Here is a 16,423-nt window from a genome sequence, read left to right on the forward strand (position 1 = left end):
ATGCGGAAATGAAATCAAGCCACGAATGCTGAAATCTCCAGACATTTATAAGCATTGCAATGTACCCAGCGATTTGCAGCTATAATGAACAGGCGTTCAATAATATAAGTGAGGAAAGTGAAAAAAAAAACGTGATCATTTAGAAATAGTTGTGGCCTGTTCCATGCCAAGGCATGGTTGAGCAGGCCAAAAAACATGGCTGCTTCAGACCCCAGCGAGGTAACCCAGGATACGCATTAAGACCTCAGAAAAAGAGGTGGCCAATAATGCGCCTGATAAAGGATGTAATTAAATAAGGCCGTTAATTATCTTCAAAAGGAGTGTTTTAATTAACTCAAACACACAATTTGTTCCCTTAGTGTGCATACAAAGTTTCAGGCTGCTCGGTTTCATGGTTTTGGAGTCATAGAGGAAACACACACACTCGTGTGTGTGTGTGTGTGTGTGTGTGTGTGTGTGTGTGTGTGTGTGTGTGTGTGTGTGTGTGTGTGTGTCTGTATATGTATGTATATATATATGTATGTATATATATATATATATATATATATATATATATATATATATATATATATATATACATATACATATGAGCAAATATAACCCATTCCTTCGCTGATGAGAATATTAAGTGTGGTGGGGGGGTAATAGGGAAGGGAGAGGAGAGCGAGAGAGGAGGAAATGGGGGAGAGAGAAGAGAGAGGGGGATAGAGAGGAGGGAGGGGGGATAGAGAGGAGGGAGGGGGAGAGAGAGAAAGGAGGGAGGGGGAGAGAGAGAAAGGAGGGGGAGAGAGAAAGGAGAGGGGAGGGAGTGGGGAGAGGAGAGGCGAGAGAAAGGAAGGAGGTAGGGAGAGGAGGGTGAGGGGAGAGAGAGGAGGGGGAGAGAGGGAGGGAGGGGAGAGAGGAGGGGGAGAGGGGAAGGGGTGGAGAGAGAGGTGGGTGGGGAGAGAGAGGAAGGAAAGGGGGATGAGGAGCAGCAAGAGGGGTGGGAGAATGAGGAAGGGGGAAGAGTGAGAGAGGGGGGTGGGGTGAGCGACGCCTCACCAAATGTCACGATACACTCTGGGAGGGGGTGGGAGTGAGGAAGATGGGGTAGAGATGGGGAAGTGGGGAGGAGTTTTGGGAGAACATAAGCAAGAGGGAGGGGTTCCCGACTTGCATTTAGTTATGGGACTTGTGGAGAAAGAGGGGGTGCGGAATAGGATTGAACAAAATGGGGTGCATTAAAACCACATTAATACAGCATTCTGAAACTGCCGGTAGATGTCCATGTGGGGGTGCAGAGGAAAGGGGGTTTCGAGAATGTAAGCATGAGGGGTAGGGAAAAGAAGGCAGTGTGAGGGGAAGGGAGGGCAGCGTGAGGGGTGGGGAAGGGAAGGCAGTGTGAGGGGAGGGGAAGGGATGGCGATAAAATGCGCCCAAACAGCAACATCTTCTTTTTAACCACCGGGTTCCATATAAAACCCGGCGGGAGCATTTAAATCCATGCTATCTACCTGGCAAAGGCGTGCCTCCAAGCATGCATGCTGGCACATGCAGCAACCTTTGCACCTCTCCAGTCGGCTCACTGCAAATCTCATTCATGCATGCTGCACTATGGGGAAGCAGTTTTAAATTCAAAACTAAGCCGTCAGTCCTTAACAGTCCCCTTGACAAAGGGGGATGGGTGAGGGAGAGGGGTGAGAGAGGGAGAGGGGTGAGAGAGATGTGAGGGGGAGGGGAGAGGTGAGTGAGGAGGGGAAGAGGAGACGGGGGGGGGCATTCATGCAGATGTGACATCCAGTTTAACATTCTTCCGAGAGACAGCACACACTTTGACGAATCAGCCTACCTGTGAAACACCTGTGAATGACAGTTTATAGCTGGGTCGAGATTCAAACCTAAGCCAGACAGCTTAGAGCTAGTGTGCATACCTCTTGGCTATCCTGCTGTGATGTGGTTATTCATTGCTTTTCAACAACTGAAAACATTTTTTACTCATTGTAATCATCTAATTTATTTTGCCTTCCTAACTCCGGAAATGTCCCCACAGAGAATTGAGCCACCGTATTGCCATCAAAGCTTGAAGAGTGTTTACCTGAGTGGCAAACAATTCAAGCAAGCACTCCATCGAAACGGTTGAAGATTAAAAACGAAACATTAAATTTTTTGTATGTATTAATCTATGCCGAAGTATTGGGTCAAACTATGAAAGAAAATCGGGGAAACGTGGTGTAAAATTAAATTGCACATTTTCAGCTAGCGAACCATTGCCCGGGGAACCGCATGGCTAAACACAGGCGAATGGTATCTGAACTTTGTTCAAGTCGATTGATAGATTCAGTGACAGTGCGAATATTGTAGAGCGCTCAACAAGTGGCTTAAGCACTCAAGCAAGCACTCCAATAAAACAGTTGATGAGGAACAGCTGGCTTGGCAAGCGATTAGCGATCTCCGATCAGTTATATATGCATCATTCACTTGGAGATGCCTGGAATGTCAAGCGATGTCCGAATTGGACAAATGAATGCTTTTTTTTAGCAGTCGGAACTACTGCTGAAGTCAATAAAGAAATTTAAATTTTGAAATTCAGCTGAGATTATGAGATTCTGGAGGTTCTGGCATGTGCAGAAATGAAATAAAGCCATGAACGCTGGCATCTCCGGGTGTTTATAAGCATTGCAACGCATCCAGTGATTCATAGTCATGATGATCAGGTATTCAATGATATGAGTAAGGAAAGTGAAAAAAAAACTTTATCGTTAAGAAATCGTTGCGGCTTGTTCCAAGTCAAAGCATTGTTGAGCAGGCCAAAAACAACGGCAAATTCAGACCCCAGTGAGGGACAGCGAGGTGACCCAGCATAATTCCGCCTTGATAAAGGATAATTAAATAAGGCCATTAATTATCTTCAAAAGAGGTGTTTAAATTAACCCAAACACCCAATTTTCACCCAGGCACTATATTGGAGTTCCCTGAGTGTATGCATGCAAAGTTTGGGGGTGCTACCTTTCATGGTTTTGGAGTTATGGAGGAGACAGACTGATGGTCTGACGGACGAACGGACTGACTGATGGACACACACTAACATTTATTAGTGTGCAAATATACAGCTTCTCATTTATAATTAATTTGTAAAAATCTCTAAAAACATGTTTTCACTTTGTCATGATGGGGTATTTTGTGTTGATCGGTGACAAAAAAAATTAAATTTAATCCATTTTAAATTCAGGCTGTAACACAACAAAATGTGAGAAAAGTCTACTTTCTGAAGGCACAGTATTTTATATGTTTATTATTCCGCCCCCCCCCCACCCCCCCGGAGGGAGGGAGCGGGATATTGTAATCGTCCGGTTTGTTTGTCTGTTTGTTTGTTGGGTAGTCAATCTAGTCTACCCTTATTATCAGTATTTCTGTCGATATGTATGTCTGTCTGTCTGTCTGTATATCTGTTCGGTCCAGTGCTCCGTTAATACAATGGCGATTTCGATGAAACTTGGTTGGTAGGTTCATACCATGACCTAGTTGTGTGCAAATGAGAACCATTGCTATGGACCCATCCGTTGCCTAGCAACGGACCTTTGAAATTTTCCAAAAAATCTCAAAAATTAATTTTTTCGAAAATCAAAAATCGGGCCACGAGCGACTGTGGGCAGTACATTCAGCCATATTGTCAAAAATTTCCAGCCGGATTCTATGAATACTGTCGGAGAAGATAGACTTGAATAGGAGAAGATAGGAGAAGATAGAGAAGATAGAATGAACCCTGGTCGAAAACAATCAAAAAAATCAAGTTTGTTATATCTCAGAGACTATGAGTCAGATATACAGTACATGAAACTGGTATGGGAGGTTCATGGTATGTCCTAGTTATGTGTGAGAAAGAACCGTCGCTATGGACGCTTTTGTTGGCAAGTAATGGCTGAAAAACGACTAAATTCGACTTGATCGACTACCCATGTCCGCCTACCGGCTTGTCTGTCTGTCTGTTAGCAACTTTACGGCAAAATGGCTTTTGCAAACACTATCAAATTTAATCCACAGGTGGGCAATGAACCTTGGACGACCCCATTAACTTTTGGGTCTAATTGGATCAAAGGTCAAGGTCAAGGTCACGAAAAGATCAAAATCGTTTTTCGCTCATAACTTCGTCAAAAATGATCTGATTTACGTTCAAACTAAGCTTATAGTGAAACTTATTCTATTTGACACTTATAATCCTACCCATTCCTATAGTGAAAATGCATATTTGTGAAGATCGGTAGGGTCCGAAGACTTTATGCCTTAAATGGGCGGGATTTGTTGTGCCTGGTTTAAATTGTGATGTGTTTATTTCTGTCTGCCACCCACCTTCCTCGATGTTTTCCTGAAGCCTAAGAACTGAACCCCCCTTGTCCCATTGGCTCTTAGTTTTCAGCATCGCAGTTTTAATTATCGCGGCATTTTCCACGAGCGTAACTCCCACAATATTTGAGGGTTTACCGACGACACTTTTTCTGTTTTGTTTTTCGTTTTTTCCCTCCGTGCATTATCTATCACCAGCTCATTTGATGAAGTCACTCCTCTTTAATAAAATAACCATTTTACAATTGAGTCTCGTGATAAGACACTTGTGATAACAAATTTCATGATGACAAATGGCAACATTTGTGGACAATCCCTTTTTAGGTCATCTCTTCGAGCATGACCAAATAATATGGGTGTCGATGTCCTTCGATCCGTCCGTCCGTTCACAATGAAGTTGAAGCGGGAGATCTGGTCATTAGTGATCCTGATAGAGGTCGATGAGACGTACACGATGGTACGACTTTCAAGGTCACCGAAGGTCAAGGTCAAGGTCACGAGGCCTTTGAAATTGCGAAAATGACGATTTTCAAATTCTATCTCCGCCATTTCTCAAGCGATCTTGAATTTGATTGCAGCATATGAATCTATGGGACAATATCTAAATTTGGTCGGGCCGGATTTTCGATATTCGCTTTCGTGTCACGTGACTTCAAAGTTGGTAAAAAATACAAAAATGACGATTTTCAAAATCTATCTCCTACATTTCTCAAGCGATCTTGAATTTGATTGTGGCATATGAATGTATGGGACAATATCTAAATTTGGTCGGGACGGATTTTCGAATTTCGCTTTCGTGTCACGTGACTTCAAAGTTTGCAAAAACTGCCCTACCTTCAGGAGGCTATATATTCTCTACTGGGCATGGTAAAAGTTAGTGAATGGTGTCATTGCATAGCAGCTGACCTTGTATATTTATACATTTTCCGCCGAAGGTGCAAAAGTTTCAAAACCCCAAATGTAAACAGGTCAGGTATGGGAGCATGTGCCAGAACAGCGCGTCGCTGCGTCCACTTTCCGCCGGTACTCCAGGGGCCTCCGTCTGGCCATCCCCCAGGCAGATGCCAGGCCCATCCCCATCTCCTTGAGATGATGGTCAACCTGCTGCAACCATGAGGCACGTGGTCGGCCCACTGGCCTCCTCCACTCATGAGACTCCCTCGCTGAGAGAATCTGGTGAGCAGGATCAGCGTCAGGAAAACGAACCACATGTCCATACAGCCGCAGCTGACGCTCACGGACTATGCAGGTAACAAATCTCATCCGAGTCTCTCTCAGCAACCGCTCGTTGGACACAAAATCCGACCAGCGATAGCCAAGGATTCTCCGAAGAGACCTGGTACCAAAGGAATTAAGTCTCCGTCTCAGATCCTTGGTCAAAGTCCAAGTCTCGCACCCATAGAGCAAGACTGGAAGTACCAAGGACCTGAAGACTCGGACTTTCGTCCTCCCGCACAGGTACCGGCAGCGCCACACCCCATGATCCAGTGAATCCATGACTCCCCAGGCCCGACCCAGACGTCTATTGACCTCCGGCTCACAACCTGCGGAGACATGAATATCACTGCCAAGGTAAGTGAATCTATCCACGACCTCAACATCCTCACCACAAACAGACACAGACAGGACAGCAGCATCCAAGATGTCACCGAAAGCCTGGATCTTTGTTTTGACCCAAGAAATCCGTAATCCCAACGGCTCCGACTCCTCATTCAGCACCTCGAGGGCCCCCAAGAGGATGTCTAAAGTCTCCGCAAAGATGACTGCATCATCTGCAAAATCAAGGTCCGAGATCTTGACATTGCCAAACGATGCACCGCAACTTGATCTCTCCGACATCCTCCCAAAAATCCAGTCCATACAAGTGCTGAAAAGTGTGGGGGCAAGTACACACCCCTGACGAACTCCAGTAACAACTGGAAATAAGTCAGAGATGGTACCACCACACTTCACAGCACTCTCAGTACCAGAGTAGAGTTCAGACATCAGATCGATCAGTTTTGGTGGCACCCCACGAAGACCAAGAATCCTCCAGAGGACATCCCGATTCACTGAATCGAACGCTTTACAGAGATCAACATAGGCTGCAAGCAGCCCCTGCCGAAACTCTCGTCTGCGTTCGGTGAGGACACGAAGTGCAAGGATACGGTCAATCGTTGACCTCTTTGGTGTAAAGCCTGACTGCTCTGGACGCTGGTGCTCAAGCAGATGGTGGCGAACCCTATCAAGAATTATCCGAGCAAAGACCTTGCCCGGCACTGAGAGCAGCGTCACCCCTCGGTAGTTGTTGCAGTCTTGGCGATCACCCTTCCCTTTCCAGAGAGGGACAACAAGGCCCCTCTTCCAGTCAGTTGGGATGATGCCTGTGTTCCAGGCAGAGCACAAAACTGCATGCAACGACGCGAGTGCAGCATTTCCACCAGCCTTGAGAAGTTCGGCATGGATGCCACAGATCCCTGGAGCTTTGCCCCGTTTCAACTGGTTCACCGCAGCCCGTGTTTCCACAAGCGATGGTGGACCACAGTTGATTCGAGGGTCAGCAACAGGGATTGTAACACCCTTGACGTCCAACTCGACAGCTGGGGGATCAGCCTGGTACAACCGCTCAAAGTAACCGGCCCAGCGGGCCTTCACTTCAGACTCCTCTGTCAAGAGCCTACCACTCTCTGCTCGAACTGCAGTGCTCCGAGGGATGGGCTTGGATGAACGTAATGCGCGAATTCCCCTGTAAGCGGGACGAGAATCACCTGTCCACAGGTGATGCTCCACCCCCTCACAGATTCCTCGCACATAGGCCTCCTTGTCCACCCTCAGTGCACGTACAGTTTTACGCCTCAGCTACCTGAACAGCTCAGCTCTGCCATTCAGCCTGGCCCTGCGACTCTGGTCAATGGTATCCAGTGTCCCTTGAGAGACAAAATTCTTCTTTGCCCTGCGGTGAACTCCAAGGCATCCACCGGCAACATCAAGGACGGTGGTCTTGAAGGTGCTCCACAACTCTTCAGGACCCCCCAAAGCACCCAGACCCCCCAAGTGTCCACTCAGCCTGTTCGCAAACTCCTCAGCTACTCTCTCATCCCTGAGCTTGGCAACATCCAGCCTAGGCTGGGATGGTACCATTCTCCAGGATTTAAGGTGCAGCTTTAGAGTTGCTACAACAAGCCTGTGGTCAGTATTGAGGAACTGAGCACTCCGGTAGACCCTGCAGTTCTGGATCATCCTCCAACGACCGTCAATGAGGACATGGTCAATCTCCTTTGCCACACCGCCAGCGTTGGAATACCAAGTCCAGCGATGAGCTTGCGGGCGCTGAAACCATGAACCAGCCACCCTAAGTCCATGACTTCTTGCAAAGTCAAGGAACTTAGTGCTATTCTGGTTCATAGTTCCTGACCCATGGGGACCAACACACACCTCATAACCATCCCTATCAGTTCCAGTCGATGCATTGAAATCCCCAAGACTAGAAGTGTATCTCGTCTGGGGCACTGATCAACCACAGACTCGAGTGTGGCGTAGAATGTGTCCTTCACGGTAAGATCACTCGCCTCAGTCGGAGCATAAATAGAGACCAGGGAAATGACACCTAAGGAGTGACGAATCCTTAATCTCATAATACGCTCGTTGACCGGTGTTACCTCAATTATCATTGGGGTCAGCTTATTGGACACAGCTACAGCAACTCCTTGGGTATGGTAACCATCAGAGCGACCAGACCAATAGTAGGTGTAACCACCCACCATTATCTCGCCGCAATCCGGTCTCCGAACCTCAGAGAGAGCTGCAATCCCGATGTCCAAACGCTTGAGCTCAGATGATAACAGAGACAGGTGATCATCCTCTCTTAGGGATAGGACATTCCAGGCACCCACCCGAAGGGACCGCCTCAGGTTAACCCAAGGAGACCGCCGTCTGGTGGACGACACCTCAGCACCACTCCGACACACTCTCCCGCAATCTGACCCAGGGATGTTACCCCGTGGTTTCCCTCCTATCAAAGATTGGGGGTCCCGAAGGCTTTGCCCCAATCCCATCATCCGGTGAGCTGCCCTGCGAAGGGAAGCTGCACAGGAGGTACTCCCACGGAGTGGGTTTTCAGATTTTTTTGCGTTTTTGCGTTTTGCGGAATGAAGCATTTTACGGTGGCTGGAGTGCAAATCCTGCCACCAACCTCCTAATAAGAAGTAACCCAACTGCAGGAGGACGTCCGCAGACACAGTTGGGCACTAGATATGGATGGCCGTTGGCTCACAAGGAGCTCCTCCGCCCTTTGACAGGTTTTGTTTTTAATCCTGCTGGGTGTCCATATCCAAACACCCTCCTCACCAGAAAACCTGGTGGGGGAGACGGTTTAGTCGCCGACAACCCGACCATGGAACAGGTTAGTACAGGTTTACATGGTACCTGTAGCAGGTCACAGATCGAACCTGACCTGACAAAAAAATGTAAACGTCGGCATTTATTTTCAAAATATAATTTCATGCGCGCGCGCGCCAAAATGCCGAGTCATCTTTAACCAAACTGCACAGTAGAACTGCACAGTAGTCTTCGGTCATAACTGAACATTGAGAACTTGTGGTATTATAGAGATGACCATCACCCCCACACGGGGGTAATTTTTCTAATACAGTACTGTATTGCAAGTTCCAACTCGATTTTATGACCATTGCAATGTAGAATGTCTTCATTTTTTATTTTCTCAATTTGTTGAGCCTTTGCAGGGAGATTAAGTAAAACTAAATTATGGCCAGTTTGTTAGTGCCATCATGGTCCATTGGGAACAGCAGGGTAAACTGCATCAGGTTAAATGTAAAAAAAAAAAAAATTGGGGAGATCATAGGAGTGATGCCACAGTGATGTCATGATCATGCGCCATGAGCATTCAGGGATGCGCTTTGTCTGTTTTTTGGCGGCAGAGACGGGGGTCGTCTCGCTATGATGAATTTTTGATACGACCAGTTCACGGATTGCATACGTTTGTGATAACAAGACTCGACTGCAAATGCACGTGCTCCTCTCGTTTTGTGTCGTGCAGCCAAAGAGACCGAGGGATGGCGAGGGGTCAAGGAGCAAGAGCGAGTGGACGTCGATCATACTCACCGCCAAGGAAACGACGTCGCAGCTCACCAAGCTACCTTGAACCACGGCGTATAACGAGGTGGTTTTCACGCAAAAAATTTCAACAGCAGTTTTCTAGCTTTCAATGAAACATCAAAAACTGTGCAAATTAATCTCGTGTTCACTTTACACCGAGCAGAAAAGTAGAGCCATGAACAAGTTTCTTTATCTTTTATAAGAATCAAAATCTGGATTGTTTAACATGTGGTTTTGCTGACATGTGAATTTGACGTGCCTTCAAATCGACAATGATAAAATTTTGCTATTTTGAAATGATGATAACTCGAGAAGTCACACTGATGAGAGAAACAGATGCAATATTGTATTTCCTTTTATCTAAGGCATGGTATGGGGAACATGGATAGTTATTTCTTCTTCACAAAACTTATTATTTCCTTCCTATCATATCCACAGAAGTTACAAAAGAAAATATGAACTTGGTTAGGCCTAGTTATAGCCTATCCACAAAACTACTAACTTTACTTTATGGAGAATGCTGCAACATCAAGTATAGCTGTCACCTCCTCCCCCAACCCCTGCTCCCCTCACTAGCACACACCCACTCCCTTGCATCCTTTTGGCTTTATCGATGTAGAACTTGTACAATGCAGGTATGAATAGTTTCTGTGATCATGAAATTCATTATTTAATTTGTGTTCCTGTGTTTGCACCACGGAACAGTCGACAGCATGCGTGAGGCCGCAGAAAGAGCTTCAGCACTCGCCTTGAGCTGTCACGTGATATCGTTTTTGTCCAATCTGGCTGGTTATTATACATCTTGAAACGAATGGTAAAAGCTTAACAAAACACAAAACAGCATGTCATATATATATATATAACCCAGGAATAGTACCGAATGAACATGATTCTGAGATAATGTCAGATCAGAAAGCTGAAAGAAGCAATTTTAAAGGCTACTTTCACCCTCTTGGGCTGTACACAACATTATAAAGCACTAATGAGCTGAGTTTTTTTTAATACAACATCGATATTAATGGAAGGCAAAAGGGCAACATTCTAACAATGCAAGGGAATGAGCTTAACAACAATAGAGGGGAGAGTGGAGGGAGGAAACATAGCAACCTGCTAGTAAGTGTGTTTGGATGAGTAAGGTTTATGGGGATCAGGGGATGACACAAAATGAATGTGCACTGCCTGCTTCAAGCCATGGACGGATGAGAGGGGTTGAACCACCTCTTCCACAAATGGTAGAAAATATCGGAACAAAAAAGTGTAGGTGGGGGTGGAAAGCCTGGATTTTGGAAGTTTAACCAGGAGCGGGTTACTAGAAAAACAATTGCATCCTGGAGGAACTGCGAAGCATTTAAGGGCTGAGAGAAGACGAGGAACTAAACTGGAGGAGAGGAGATTAACAAACGTAAACCACTCAAAGGCTACAAGGCCCTTGCCCATAGCTTGATGAGGTACTGCTCTCCTCTATGAGCTTGCACCCCAGAATCACATCTGTCTCTCCTGGATTATACGGAATCTAAAGCTCTCAAAATTATTGATGTCTCCAGCAAAGAAGGAGACACACAAAGCCTGTTGCTCTCAAATCGTAGAAAGTATGACTTGCAACAATGGAGGATGTCCAGTCTGCAGCTGGGGCTTTTGAGGCCAGCTTTTCGACATGTTCAGCCCAGGAGAATGGCTGACAGGATAGTGTAGAGGTACGCACACTCACCTCTGAGCTGTCTCGCCTGGGTTTGAATCCTGACTCAGTTATAAACTGTCATTCCGGTGTTTCACAGGTAGGGTGATTCCTCAATGTGTGTGCCATCCCTCGGATGGACGTTAAACTGGGCGTCCCATCTGCTGGCAATCATTGGTGGACTTGAAAGATTTCATTGTGTCCTTTACGAATTACGAAGAGTATGCGAGCTATAACCGGCACCATGAACAAATTACAAATTCCTCCCAGGCAAAATTCTCAGGCATTCCTTTCCTGTAGTAATTCTCTGAAGACAACTGTAGTAGGACCTGTTACCAACTTTAGTATATAACAGTGCTACTCTCATATACTATGGCTGTAACTAGCATTTTTGCCTGGGCTGCCCTAACCAGCAGAGGGTGTTGCATCAGCGACACGTCTGTGCCCTCAGCCAATGATGCTACCCTGCAGCCTTGTGTTCCACACGAACAAAGAAAGCTCAGGAGACATTGTGGCTGATGTGACCTTATAAAACAAAATAAAGATTTGCTTTTTCTGCACAGACCATATATAAGGAGCCAAAAATATAGATGAAAAAAAACACATTTCCAACCAAAATTCTTCTATTTTTGGCAAAGAGAGCACAAAGGTGAAGTTGTGTAATGAAGGAGGTTCAAGCCATGTATATGTTTATGAAATAAAATGATTGATTAATGTTAATATGACACGATAGGCGAGATGAATGACTCCACCGACGTCATATCTGGAGGAAGCTCCGTGAAGGAGTAAAGTTGAAGAAGAAAAAGCAAATTAAAAAGGAAAACTTCATATGAACTCATGGCATGACATTTACTTTTACAAATACCTTCTATAAGATCTGATGAAGTTCTCATCAGATAACACACATATCATCATAAATACTTTTTAAAAGATTTTTGCGAAATAATAACGAACCTATCTGAGTACCTTATGTACACAATCTAAATGCAGAATCACAACTACTATCTTTTAATACTGTTACCCCTCCCCTCTTCTATCAACCTCCACCCATACCCACCCTCCCACACCCTTTCACCCCACTCCAGTGCGAGAAAACGACCCATCCCATACTATCGACCGAGCCCTCCAACTCCAGTCTCAAGCTCAACCTCAAGCTCATGTTCAAGCTCCACCTATTCCAGCTATTCTTCACTTTCTCCTCTTCGCTCTCGACGACGACGACGACATCGGTCTCACTCTCGCTGCAGCTCCGTCCGCTCTCGCTCTTTGTCTTCCAGTTCTCGCTCTCACTCCTTTGATTCTCACTCACGCTCTTTTGATTCTCGTTCTCGTTCTCGGTCTTGGTACGACCCCATCCCTTGTAGCAGTGAATGGCAGGGGGGTGTGGATGGGAAAGGAACGATCGGGGCAAGAGAAGTGGGGAATAGATCGTTTGTGCGAGGACTGAGAGGAGGAGTGAAAGGAGGAGGAAAGGGAAGGGCTTTCAACCTGCATTATTAAGTCTCTTTCTTATCTGAATGATGAACTAGTTTTGCTGGTGAAGGCTCGTGTCAATCTACTTTGGTGGACAGGTAGAACAACGGATGAAATCAACAGGACATCGATTGAGTTATGCTAACCGCCGTGGGAAGCAAAGAGAAGCTGACATTTCAGGCGTTAACCCTTTGTTAGAGCAAATAAAGAGGCAGAAAGTCTTGCTGATCTTTTTTTGCTCAGACGACGGAGGGCCAAAACCGAAACGTCAGCTTCTCTGTTTTTTCCCCACAGCACTCAGCAAACCTCAATCAACGTCCTCCACTGTTCTTACTCATCTGCTCAACTTCCCTCTCCTTCTACACTATCTATCTCACACACACACACATACCTGCAGTTCTATTGTGAAATTGCACTGAAACAACGACAGGAACGACATGTAAAGTTGTATGAAGTAATCTATTAATGAGGAGGGTTTTTGTTTGTTTACGTGACTTTATGTAATACGTCATACCGGGCTGATTATAGCGAGGTTATTATTATTATAGCATGTACACTTCATGCTTAATAACTGTTCATCATTTGACACGATGCTTCATCAATTTGCCTCCATCACATCATTACGTTGAGCTCGTTCATTTTAATCAACTTAGTATTTCTTGTATGATGACAAATTTGAGTATTTTAGTACTTATCGGTCGATTATTCAAACTTTCTCACTGAAAGTCTCGCTGTTCAGCTTGTTTACCTGATGAGAACAGCAAGGGTTCATGATAATGGTAAACATTGTGACCTTAAACCTTTTAACCAAATCCTCAGTTTGTAAAACAGTTACACTTTATTCAATTTTGTAATTACTTAGCACTTTATTTTTTATTTATTGTTTTATATCCTTTATTTGAACATATTTATTTATTTATTCAGTAATTTATTGCGTTTTAATTATCGTAGCACAAGCAGCGTGTTTACGAGTTCCCAATGCGGTTTATTTTTCTAATTAAGAATGTCATTGTTGGTCATTGTCATTGTTTGTGGTTTGGATTCCACAGTTAATGTGTTCACCTGTCCTTGTCTCACTCATGTCCATTGTAACCGACAGCGCATCCTTCGGCTTGTTCTCATGTACGTGAGGCAAGGCAATGGTAACAGTGCTCTTCTCTCAAAGTACATGATATAGGACAACAGGAAGGATTTTGTCCAACACTAATATTGCTTTCCTTCTACTGAGAAAATTTACATGAAATGGATTATTGACGTGACAAAGTTTGATTGTACAACAATCATAATGGGGATAAATAAACATGCGAACTGCTTTTTGTTTCCATTTGATCATTTCCATTACAATTCTGGCACTTTGAGTTCACATTTCAGATACTGTTTATTTTTTAGCTCACCTGGAACAAAGTTCCAGGGAGCTCATGGGATGGCACGTCATCCATCAGTCAGTCAGTCCGTCCGTCCGCCCACAAACATTTGCAACTTCTCTGAAACTACACATACGATTTTGATGAAACTTTACCACAACCTTCATCACCCGTGATGTACTAAAGATTGTCCATGGCATTAAAAAAATTGGGGTCTCGGCGGTTTATGAGGGGGTGGGGGTTGCCACCAAAAATAGGTATTTGCTATGACATCGGTTCTTGGGTACATTTTGCTGATTCTGTCGCACGTTGACTTCCTCCTCAGTATCATTATTGTACCAGGTGAGCACCCAGGGGTATTGCCTCTATTCTCTTTTTTTTATTTTTATTATTGTCTCATAATGTGCTTCCTATTAATGTAAAAGTACACGGAGAACACGACAGAATAGCTTGTTATCTTAAAACGCGACAGGGTAGTTACCATGGAATTGTCTTGTTTGAGTTTCATTCGTGATCATCATCAGCCTGTTTTCAGTCCAATGCAGGACAAAGGCCTCGCTCAATTCATGTTGGAGGTATTGCTGTACTCTCCTCGTTTGCCCGGTTCAGGTTGCCAAGAGAGTTTGAGCAGGAGTTTGTCATTCATTCAGGGTGCCAACGATAACTCCCCTACTTTTCGCGAAAGACGTGGGATCTTTGACGTCCACCAGCGCTCGCAAACGGATCCTCCGGCTTAATATCCACACATCTATGCATCACCCGGCATGTGAAACGCCAGGGTGACGCAATAGCTGGGAGAACATTCGAACCCGTACTCGACAACTCAAAGGCGAGTGAACAAACCTCTGAAGGACTAAACTATCCTGCCAGCTCTCGATTCCTTTTGGACGGCTTTAACTAAAAACTACCATCCTGGTGAATGCTACAAGAGGGGCTGCATTTCACAGATGCCATCCTTCAAATAGGCATATAAAGCTGGCTATCCCATCAGGATTTAGGTTTCAGAAGATAAAATATCCCATGATTTTTAAAACAGAAGGACATTGTCCTTCTCTTCCTGTCTCTCTTAGTTCTCTCATCCCGTCTTCCTGTCCAGGCTGGAGTTCCTCAAGGCAGCGTTCTGAGCCCTGTTCTTTTTGTAGTTTTCATCAATGATCTCTCCAACTCTCTGGAAAATCCTCTTTATCTCTTTGCTGATGACTCCACCCTCTGCCGTACCATCTGTCATCCCTCAGACCTGCACGCAGCAGCTTCTTCGCTCACTGCAGATCTGGGTAAAATCACAAACTGGTCCAACACGTGGAACATGTCTTTCAATCCAGACAAATATCACACTCTCACTATGTCTCTCTGAAAGGACCGTTTGGAACCCCCCCTCCCCCATCCACTTTCTCAACAATCCTCTGGAAGAAGTCCTTTTTTTCAAGCTTCTGAGTCTCACTATCTGCCATGATCTTTCCTGGGAAAGCTACATTTCCAACCTGGCCTCCAAAGCCAGTCGCCGACTGGAATTCCTCAGTCGTGCAAAGTCCTTCCACGGCCCACCTGAGCCCCTGAGCACATATGAAGTTTTCGTCCGCATACTGATGGAGTACTGCTCTCCCCTGGGGCTGGTGCACCTGCCTCTCACCTTTCTCAGCTTCACGCTGTGGAAACCAAGGCATTTTGGATCATTGGTATCTCCCGTGATGAGGCTGAGTCTTTGGGCCTCTCACTCTCTCACCGCAGGCAGGTCGGTGATCTTTCTGTCTTCTCCCGTCTCCTCTCCGGTCTTGCTTCCCCTGCTGTGTCTGCGATTTGTCCCCACCATATTTCCACAGGGTGCTCAAGGTCCATCAACAACTCCCTTCTGGTAAAACTACCAAAATCACGAATCACTGCTCACCTTCACTCTTTCATTCCTCTTTTTTCCTGCCTTTGGAATAAACTCCCTCACTCTGTTCAATCCCATTCTTCCCTCCAGGCTTTCCAAACAGCTGTTCACCACCACCTCTTATCGTCCCCCATCCAAATCCTCGATCTTTTCTACCCCCGTTAATCCACCCCAAACCCACCTCCTTTAAATTCCCTGCTTTCCATCCTGAAAGTCCCTGTAATGTCCATCTTGTAAACCCCGTGTTCCCCACCTCATCCCTCTCCCTTCCACAGATCTCATGTCTCTGTTCCCCACTGTTTTGTCCTTCCCTCTTGTCTCATGCCCCGCTCGCTGTGCATTGTGTGTTAGCTCTCACATGAGCCTCGACAAGGTATACAAAAAAAAAAAAATATTGTGTGCTGGAACCCTGGCTAATACCATCCATTTTTGCAGCCCATTTAATGAATTAGAACATGTGTATGATCAGTAAGAAAGGAAACAATGGAGTTTAAACATTAAACGAATAAAAAATAAATTCCCAGTTAACACTAACGTTTTGAGTTAACGTTGTGCTAACATCGGCACCATCGTTGACCCAACGCTTTTACGCCATGTGATCGACGTTTTCAAACAGACGTCGCT

General features: G+C 45.3%; 1 protein-coding gene across 7 annotated transcripts in view; it reads left to right on the forward strand.

Moving 5' to 3' along the window:
- The window catches only part of LOC147008949 (uncharacterized), an 82,742-nt gene extending 68,867 nt beyond the window's left edge, over nucleotides 1-13,875 (forward strand). For all 7 annotated transcript variants that reach the window (XM_085864421.1, XM_085864424.1, XM_085864420.1 and 4 more), the window contains 2 exons: nucleotides 9,356-9,478; nucleotides 12,175-13,875. In XM_085864421.1, coding sequence (XP_085720547.1) covers nucleotides 9,356-9,478; nucleotides 12,175-12,589 — 538 coding nt within the window. In that variant the 3' untranslated portion in view covers nucleotides 12,590-13,875. The remainder of the gene's footprint in view (nucleotides 1-9,355; nucleotides 9,479-12,174) is intronic.
- Nucleotides 13,876-16,423: the final 2,548 nt, after the last annotated feature.

The sequence above is a fragment of the Eptatretus burgeri genome, chromosome 18 (genome assembly GCF_056783735.1).
Source record: "Eptatretus burgeri isolate ZD-2024b chromosome 18, Ebu_testis_v1, whole genome shotgun sequence".
Classification (NCBI taxonomy): Eukaryota; Metazoa; Chordata; class Myxini; order Myxiniformes; family Myxinidae; genus Eptatretus; species Eptatretus burgeri.